The sequence below is a fragment of the Capricornis sumatraensis genome, chromosome 9 (genome assembly GCF_032405125.1).
Source record: "Capricornis sumatraensis isolate serow.1 chromosome 9, serow.2, whole genome shotgun sequence".
Taxonomy (NCBI): Eukaryota; Metazoa; Chordata; class Mammalia; order Artiodactyla; family Bovidae; genus Capricornis; species Capricornis sumatraensis.
In genome coordinates, this window is record NC_091077.1 from 7,583,557 (window position 1) to 7,593,667 (window position 10,111).

The window sequence follows — 10,111 nt, forward strand, 5'->3', positions numbered from 1 at the left end:
AGAGTTAGTGGGGAAGGGAGAGGAAGAGACACACTGGTGCACAGGGAAGTAACTGGTAAGGAAGTTAGCTGGGCAAAGAGGGAGGAAAGGTCCATCCGGCAACCCCGGGATAGGAATGCACTAGCCGGAAGAGCACCCAGCAGGGCTGGAGGGGGCGGGAATGACCCTGAAGACCTGCGGGGGGCCTCGCCGGGGAAGGAGAAAGGAGAGGGGAGGATGGGGAGTGGGGAAGGATGGAGGAGGAGGAGGAAAAGCGGGGAGTAGGGTGGAGGAAGGGGAAATGGAAATGAAAGAGGGCAGAGAGGGAGGAGAAGGATTTGACTCCGGAAAGTCAGGGCAACGGTGTAGACGCGCCTGGCTCTGATTGTCGCCCCCTGGTGGCTTAGTGGAGAACGGGCAGGGAGATGGGACGCATCTACCCTTGGGTCTGCACGCTGGGCCGCACAGCTAGTCACAAAGTGCGGCCGCCCGAGCTAGGTCGACCTCAGTTGTTTCGAGCAGCCTCCCATCGTCTAGGTTTGGTCTCTCCATGAACAGAATGGAGGACAGTATACCCCCAGACCCTTGCCAAGGGCCCCTGGTGCAAAGAGGGGGGCTTTGCGCAGATATGCTCAGGTGATTCCTACAGAGCCCTACAGGGCAGGAGCTAGTCATCCCCAGTTTACAGAGGAGGAAACTGAGGCTTAGAGGGTCACATGGGATGCAGAAAGAAGACTGGAACCCGGGATCCCCAGCCCTGTCCTCGGCTCCTCCGGTAGCTTGGGCTGGCCTTTGGCGTGGGTCCAGCCCCTCCCAATAAACTCGAAACCACCGCCAGGAGGGGCGGAACCGTGGGTGTCTCTGGCTCCCCAAGGTGCCAATTAAATGCTCGTGGCCGTCTGGGGCCAGAGCTGTGGACAGCGGCATGGCCGAGCCCGGGCCGGAGCCCGAGCCGGGGCGCGCCTGGCGGGTGTTCGCCCTGTGCGGGGCCGCAGTATTCCTGGCCGCGGTTGCTGCCGGAGCAGCCCTTCTGGCCTGGAATCTGGCCTCCTCGGCCTCCCGGAGGCCCCGCTGCCCAGAGCCGGCCGCCAACACCACGGCGCCGCCTGGAGACCCCGGACCCGAAGTCGAGGAACTTCGGCGCCGACTGGCAGAGGCTGCCCGGCTCGAGGAGGCCCTGACGAAGCGGCTGAAGCAGGCCGAGCGCGTCCGCCGGGAGCTGGAGGAGGCCCTCAGGGCCTGTGAGGGCCTCCAGGTAGGTGGGCAGGCTGGAGGGCTGGGGAACCCCGACAATGAGGGGAGGGGCGCCCACACACACCCAGCCTTCCCCCTCGGGGCCCTGGTTTCCTCTGTTCTTCAACGGAGGGAGGAAAATGAGAACGGCACCATTCCTTCCAGCTCCTACAGGGCCAGTGCCCCCTCGTGTCTACCTTCTGACCAAGAAGGTTCCACTAACGCAGCTCATTCACTTTGTTGTACACCAGAAACTAACAACGTTGTAAGGCGATTATAGTCCAATTATAAAAAATAAAATAGGACACAAATGAACTTTAAAAAAATAAAAAGAAGGCTCCACCGTCCTCTGCTGTTTGCCCCATCACTGGTGGATGGGGCAGACCCCTGAGCCCCCCTGGGGAGGCCCTGTGCTAACCCTCCCCCTGAGTACCCACTCAACAACCACCCCCCAGGCAGTGTCCAGCAGCCCTATTTTGAGAGAGGGACATTCGTGTCACCTGTAATTAGGAAGCTAAAGTTGGCCTCTTGGAGGAGGTACCAGCCAGGTCCTCCCTTCTCCTCTTGCTACCCCCTTGAACTCTTTCTTAACCTTTTCTTAACTCTTTCTCAACCCTGGGCCTCGAAGAAGAACCATCCTCAAAGTCCCAACCACTCACATTTACTGAGTAACTACCGTGTAGTGGGCCCAGCAGAGGTTGGGCAGCATACGAATTCTGGAAAATTCATGCCTTTTGAAAATTCATCCCTATGCCTTTCCAGCCTGCCTAAGGGAAGGGCCTGGGGCAGCTGAAGTTAAGAGCAGCCTGCCCTGGATTCAAATTATGGTTCTCCTCTAGCCCCCATGAAAGAGTCTCAGAGGAGACCAAGCCAATTGGTTTGCAGAATGTCCTCAGAGGTGACCAATACCCTAGAAACTCAATCATCAACCACCATATTGTCTTGTGCTGCTCTGAAACCCCAGCCCCAGGAATCTGGATATAGCTAGGACTGGAACCGGAGCTGGTCGGCAGAACTAAACCTTTCTATATCCAGTTGGCCTGGAACAGGGGTCAGTGTGCTCAGTCCCCCAGTCGTGTCCGACTCTTTGCGACCCCATGGACTGTAGCCCACCAGGCTCCTCTATGGGTTTTTCAGGCAAGAATACTGGAGTGGCTTGTCATTTCCTCCTCCAGGGGATCTTCCCCTCCTCCAGGGGATCTTCCCTACCCAGGGACTGAACTTGCATGTTCTGAGTCTCCTACACTGCAGGCAGATTCTTTTATCACTGAGCCACCTGGGACACCCCAGGGGTCAGTGGACCTGGGCAAAGATCTCCTTGCAGGCAAGCACCTTTCACCCCAGACTTCAGAGGCCATTTCTGTGTTTTACAACTACAGGACCCCAAACGACATTCCAAATAAAGCTCGAGGAACACCAGGGTGTTCTCCCCTAGAAAGGGCCGGGCCCATTCACTTTCTCTCCCTTCCCCTGTCATTTCTACTCCACTCCGCAGAGTCGGCTTCAGACCCAACTGATGACAATGAAGACTGAGATGGAAGAAGCCAAAGCACAGGGGACCCAGATGGGGGCTGAGAACGGGGCGCTCACAGGTGTGTTGGGATGCAAAAGGGTGGGCATGCTGGAGGTGGGAGGAGCCTAGACGTTTCCTAGCTAGGCAAAAGACACAGACGGGTGTAAACGTAAAGAAAAGCAACGTGAAAACTTGTGAAAGAAATGCGCATAATATGCAAAGTTCAGGCAAATATCACAGAACAATGCAAACGCAGCAAAATGTGCACATGCCGTGGAGAGACTCCCCAAAGACATGTAAACCTCTGAAAAGCTATGCAAATAACACGTAAAGGTCATGCACACAGCACACAAATCTAATTCCAATACAACAAACCACATAGACAGTATGCAGACTATAAACTCGGAGTTGATGTATGCGGAGTAGGAGCCCGGGCTCCATCCTGATCTCGCGCCTTGCGTCCGCAGAAGCCCTGGCGCGCTGGGAGGCGGCGGCCGCTAAATCTGCGCAGCAACTGGACGAGGCGCAGCGGCGCGCACGTACGGCCGAGGCGGAGGGCGAAGCCTGCGCAGGCCGGGAGGCGGCGCTGCGCGAGCACATGTGAGTGAAGCGAGGGAGGGAAGGGTCCAGGGCTCGGGTCGGGGCCGGGCTGGTCATGTGGGCGGGGCCTTGGGAGAGGATCCAGGTGAAGGTCTCAGTGTAAGAACCTAGCGGCGGGCTCGATGGGGCGGAAATGCCTACACTGGGGTTGGCACTCTTGAGGCATGGGTCCCTGGGGTCGGGTGTATATGGGGGCTCCGAGGGGAGCGGGGAGCGAAGGTGAACGTTGCAATGAAAAGTATCAAGGGAGGGATCGGGGGCCTGGAGGCGGAGCTTCCATGGAAAAGACTGGGAGTCCCGGAGGAGCGGTCCTGGAGAAGACCAGGGGAGAAAGGATGGGGGATCCTGAAGCCTGGAATCTTTGGGGAGTGGGATACCAGGAAGAGTAGATGAATGCCGGAGGGTCTCTGGGGATGGGGGTCCTGGTGCCGACGGCCCTTCTCCCCGCCTCCCGGCAGTAAAGCCCTGGAAGCTCAGACGAGCCCCCAGCGCAGAGTTTCACAGCCCCGGACTCGCGCCGGGTCCCGACCCCGGCCCAGCCCCCGCTCGCGCTCTCGCCCAGGAACTTCCGGGGGCTGCAGGCGACCTACGCGGCGCGCACGAGGGTGAGTCGGCCCCCAGCTGGATGGGGGCTCGAGACCAGGAGGACAGACCCTGGGAGCCCTGCAGGGACACTCAGAGCGGTGCCCAACTGGATGAGATGCTCAGTCGACACCCATCCACGCTCAGCTTTTGACCCAGCAGCAACCCTGAAACTACCTACAGACGGGAATACTGAGGTCCGTTGGGTCACAAGGTGAGATAGTGCAGAGCCTGGACTTAAGTCCCCTCTAAGGACAAGGCCAGTGTTGCCCTCATCCCTCGGACATGAGGACTTAGGGTCCAGCCCTGATCTGGAAGTGACCTGAAGGGGTCGCTTCTCCTCTCTGGTCCCCAGTTTACCTTGTCTGTAAAATGAGTGAGTGGAATGGTGAGAGCCAGCATATCCTTGACACCAAAACCTAACAAAAATGGCACAGTAGGAAAACTCCAGACCTCTCTCGCTATGAGGGTACAAAGCTCCCAAATGAAATTTTAGAAGAGAACCAAGTAATACATTTGAAAAATACACTATAACAAAGGAACATAGGCCTGAGATGCAAAGATGGTTCAGTGTTGGGAAGTCTGTTAGTAAAATTTGCCATGCTAACGGATCAAATGAAAAGCATTCTGAAGAGGTCATCAAAATAGCAACAATTTCATGTGAGATTATACAGTATTTGTCTTTCTCTGACTTACTTCAGTTAACATAACCCCCTCTAGATCCATCCATGTTGTTGCAAATGGCAAGATTTCTTTTTTATGAGACTGTTATAAGTAATATTCCATTGTGTGTATACATACATTGTGTGTGTGTATATATATATATAACATCTTCTTTATCTATTCATCTGTCCGTGGACACTTAGATTCTGATCTCCAGACTGTAATCAGATTTTGCCAACTATTTTGATAATGTCCTCTGTAATAAAAGATTATCCTGGTTTACACATCGTATTAATCTGGAACATTTCTCAATCTGTCTGCCTTTCTGACGTTGGTTGGTTTTTTTTTTTAAAGCTCCAGGCCAGTCATTCTGTGGTGTCTGAGTCTGGGTTTTTGTGGTTTCCTCATGATTAATTTGAGGTTGACTTTTTTGGCAGGAATGCCTCAAAAACAATTCAACTTAATATTATCTTCTGGTGGTATGACTATGTATAGAAAACCCAAGAGAATTAACGGAAACTTTCCTACATCCAAAACAACGAGGTAGAAAATCGTTTGGAAGAAAAGAAAGATCCATTTCACATAGTTTTTCATATCCAGGAATAAACTACTTTCCTTATTATGTAAGAATCTCTTCTAAATTAATTTTTCAAAAAATAATTCAGTGGAGGGACTTCCCTAGTGATCCAGTGGCTGAGACTCCAGGCTCCCAGTGGGGGGAGCCTGGGTTTGATCCCTGGCTGGGGAACTAGATCCCACACACATCAACTAAGAGTTCCTGTGCCACAGTGAGGATCCTGCATGCTGCAGCTGAGACCTGGCGCAGCCAAATAAATGAAGCTTAAAAAGTAACTCGGTAGAAAACAGGCAAAGAATATGGACAACCAGTTCATAGAAGCATGCAGAAAAAGGTGCCCAGTCTCACTGCTAGAGAAGAAATGCCAACTGAAACGACGACACGGTACCACTTTCTGCCCACTGGTTTGGCAAGGATAGAAACAAAAGCAAAAGTTTGTGAATATACACAGTGCTGGTGAAACGGCTTGTTGGCACGGCTACTTGGGAGGGCCGTTTTCTAGAATCTCTCAAAATTAAAAGAATGTTTGACCCATCAGTTTTTCTTCAAGCAGTTTTCCATATTTTTTATTAGGAAAATTTTAATCTACAGTCATTTTTTAATTATAGTCTTGCACACTAAGTACTTTATTCACTTTTCACTTTTTTTGGCCACACAGGCTGAAGAATCCTATTTCCCTGACCAGGGATTGAACCCAGGCCCTCAGAAGTAAACGTTTGGAGGCCAAACCACTGGACTGCCAGGAAATTCCCAACAACTATTTTTAAACGCATACAAAATAATCGACTGAATTCAGTGGAGAATCCTGGGTTTGGATGTTGGAACAGAAAAACAGTGAAGAAATCAAATAAAGTCTAGAGTTCAGTTCATTGTGATATACGAAGACTAATTTCTTAGTTTTGACAAATGAACTAGGCTATATAAGATGCTAATGATAGAAGAAGCTGTGTGAGGGCTATTCAGAGACTCTGTATTATCTCTGCAAATTTTTCTGTAAATTTAAAACAATCCAAATAAACAGTGTACTTCTTTCAAGGTAAGGGTGGAGGAGAGGAGAAAGGAAGACATTATTACCACATTCTTGGTAATTGCAAAAAATTGGAGACAACCTCAGTGTCCACCAACTTGAGTCTTGTTTAAATGAGGGCGCATACATCCACACCACGGAATGCTGTTCAACTGGTCTGTATGGATGGGGGCGGCGGAGGGTGGGGATTGTTTTGTTTGGGGCCAAGTTGCCCTACTTGCAGATCTTAGTTCCCCCATCAGGAACTGAGCCCAAGCCCTCAGCAGTGAAAGCACAGAGCTCTAACCACTGGACCTCCAGGGAATTCCCGCTGTGCAACTGTTAAAAAGGCCAAAACTGACCTTCGCTGAGACAGAGTAATGTAACAAGCAGAAGCGTTATAGTCTGTGTACATCTTTTAAAAATCGGGACTGGGGGGAATTTTTGTCCAGATGTCTCTGAAGGAAACCCTAGTCACAACAGTGGCCCCTGGAAAAGGAATCAGGGATCTAGGGATCAGTGCGGGGAGGAAGTCTCATGTTCCTTTGTATTAGCTCAGTTCAGTCACTCAGTTGTGTCCGACTGTTTGTGACCCTATGGGCTGCAGCACACCAGGCTTCCCTGTCCATCACCAGTCCCGGAGCTTGCTCAGACTCAAGTCCATCGAGTCGGTGATGCCATCCAACCGTCTCATCCTCTGTTGTCCCCTTCTTTTTGTAAAGTTTGCGTTTTAAAACTCATGTGCATGTGTTGCCTTTAAAATTAAAATTCGTCTTGAAAAATTTAAGAGGCTGGTCTAAGAAGCCCTTGAAACTCTGATCCTCACCTCAGGCAGTTCTGCTCATAATCTCCCACTCTCACCCACCTTACTTCAGTCAGTTCAGTCGCTCAGTCGTGTCCGACTCTTTGCGACCCCGTGAATCGCAGCACGCCAGGCCTCCCTGTCCATCACCAACTCGAGTCAGTGATGCCATCCAGCCATCTCATCCTGGGTCGTCCCCTTCTCCTCCTGTCCCCAATCCCTTCCAGCATCAGAGTCTTTTCCAATGAGTCAACTCTTCGCATGAGGTGGCCAAAGTACTGGAGTTTCAGCTTTAGCATCATTCCTTCCAAAGAAATCCCAGGGCTGATCTCCTTCAGAATGGACTGGTTGGATCTCTTTGCAGACCTTAGAGGTGGCTTTAAGGGCCTTTACTGGGAGAGGGTCCTCCTAGAGGGAGAATTGGACCCCATCCCTCGCGCCAAAGGAGGAGATGAGGTTGAGGAGAGGGATGTCTTAACAGTTTTGTTCCGCTACCGACCACCAGGGGTCGCCCCAGTCTTCAGACCTAGTTGCTGGCTGAGGGCCCAGAACTTGTGAGGCTGGAAGGATGGGTCTGAGACACGCTCCCCCTCACCCCACCCTCCACCTCTGCCCCCTGCCCCCCCTCCAACTCTGGCGTAAATCCGGAAATGAGCAGGAAACAGCTTCTCCTTCTGGAGTCAGCTAGGTCCTGACACTGGCCTCGCTTTGTCTGCGGCTCCAGGGATTTAAGACCCTTCACTGTGCAGCTGTGGGGTCCAGGGCTGATGCACACAAAGGGTTGGACTCAGCGCTGTATACGAAACCTAAAATATTGTCGTTATTATTCACTCATTCTGCTAATTTCACCTTGGTCATAACTGCCAGATCGCTGAAAATCAGCTCCAGGGAAACAGGGAGCCATGGGGTGTGTGTGAGCCGAAAGGGAATCATCAGGTCTGGTGTCAGAGTTGGGAGAAAAGAGGGAGGTGGGAGGCTGGAAGCTGCGGATCCCCAGGGGAGGCCAAAGGGCAGGGAGTGGATGAGGGCCGGCGGCAGCTGGGAGAGAACAGACCCCAGTCCCAGGCCAGGACTAAGAATCCCCCAGCTGCCCTGCCTCCCACTCCACAGGGCCAGCGCCCCCAGCCTGCCCTTGCTGTGTCCTGTTCCCCGGTCTCCACCTGTCTAATCACCACTCCAAGTCTCCATCTGTCTCGTCTCTGTGTCTCCACCTTGTCCTCTCTCTCAGGTCCCTGCCCTGGCCTCCCTGTTCATGGCCACTCCGGGATCCCTCCCTGGCTGCAGAAACAGGAGTCAGTGGGGCGGGGTGAGGGGTGCGGGCGAGGATGAAAAGGGAAAATCTGGGTGGAGGGCATTGGGCACAGCCGCAACTTGATCTTGTTGGCCCCCAGTCCCAGTTGTTCAACCAGAAGGCCCAAAGAGGACAGGCTCTTCCCCTCCAAAGGACTCTCTGCCTCCTCTGTCAACACCCAAAGTCGCAAACTTCATTTCCTTTGCAATTAACCAAAACCCGAAGACGTTGGCAAAAATGTGGAGGGTGTTCTGAACTTTGCTGAAATTTTACTTCACCAGAAGTATCACTTCCTCCTGAACCTTCCTGAAGTTCCATGAGAATTTTTAAAGAACCTCGTGTCTCCTTGAGGACTTCAGTGTTCAGCCTTCAGAGTGACACAAAATTGACTTCCTCGTGACAGTTTTCCCATCTCTGACCAAACAAATGAAACCAAATGGATTGTTTTTGATTTAGAAAAAAAAAATTTTAATTGGTGTTGGGTTTTATGATGACCCCTCAAAGGAATTCAGAGAGATTCATACACAAAATTTCCTGTGACTATGACAAATGGTTTTCAGGAAAAAACCAAACTCTCCCATCATTTGATGTATTTGACCTCATGTGAATTCAAGGACCAGTTACTCACCGCTCTCTGGAATTTTCTGGCCAGGAATGCAGGCAGAAAGTGTTCAAAAGAGTCTGTTTTTAGAAATTTTAGACACTGCTGGCAAGGGTGTCAATGGAAACAACCTTTTTGGAGGACAAATTGATAACAGCTGTCAAAATATAAAATGTTATTGCTTTAGCACCCAGCAATTTCACTTGTAGAGATTAGACTTCAAATCTTACTCTGTTCATTGCAACAAAAAAATTTAGAAACATTCTAAGTGCCCCTTGATAATTATTATGATAATAAAATATATGTGCTGAAAACCTAAACAGAGGTCAAAGGAATCCGCAATCTCAAAGTCATAATGTTGAGCAAAAAAAAGTTTCATCATTACCGTTTCCGTTAAAAGAAAATCCAACTTTTTAAAAAACCAGTTATTGGAGGAAAAAAAAAAACTTACTGGAAAAGAAACATTATAAATCTAAGTTGTGAGACCAAATTGCCAGAAAGAGTGTTATTTCTGAGCTTGACCCAAAAGACATTTGTGTGTAAATTTCAAACTCTTGTTCTTAGACTGTGACAACTACTCAAAATTGTAGACATCGGTACTGTCAGTTCTATCAGTTTTCTGGGAGTTTATGGTTGCTTATCTTTTCTCTTGACGAGAGATACCATATTCATACGTACTTATGTGCAGCGTCTTCAACATAAGATGAAGAATACCCAGGATCTTGAGTTCATACCAAGACTGCAACACCTCCAGACACTGTCGCCATGCCCGAGCTCTCAACTGGACCCTTGTCACTCAGGCTCTCCCCCTGTCATGCCCCCTTGCCCCTGATGATCCCACAGAACCAGGGCAACCGCGCCTGGGGCACTGTCCCCCGTTGTGTCTCAGTTGCTCAGCCCAGCATCAGAGGCTCCACATGATCCAGCCCCACCTTTAAAAAACACCACTGTTTATTAAGGCTGACTGTGTGCCAGGCACTGAGACAAGTGTTTCACTACTGACTGTTAGGATAAAACCGAGGCTCGCAGGGGGAAAAGTCGCTTGTCCCAGGTCACACAGCAGTAGGTGGCACAGCGAGAACATAACTCCGGAGGCCTACAGTGAGACCATGGATTCCCTGTGCCCGCGTGGCCCCTGTTAATGAAGAGGGACAATCTCCTCCTCCCACCCAGCCCCAGGGGATTCTGGGTGCGCTTGTCCAACCTAGAGAAATAGCTGGTTGGGCATCACTTGCAGCCCCCAACTCTCCTCCCTCCCAGTAGT

General features: G+C 50.9%; 1 protein-coding gene across 1 annotated transcript; it reads left to right on the forward strand.

The window, feature by feature from the left end:
- Window positions 1–904: 904 nt before the first annotated feature.
- Window positions 905–4,119, forward strand: CCDC194 (coiled-coil domain containing 194). Its single transcript, XM_068981529.1, has 4 exons — window positions 905–1,234; window positions 2,708–2,804; window positions 3,193–3,325; window positions 3,784–4,119. The coding sequence occupies exons 1-4, from the start codon at window positions 905–907 to the stop codon at window positions 3,932–3,934; spliced, it is 711 nt and encodes a 236-aa protein (XP_068837630.1). The 3' UTR covers window positions 3,935–4,119.
- Window positions 4,120–10,111: the final 5,992 nt, after the last annotated feature.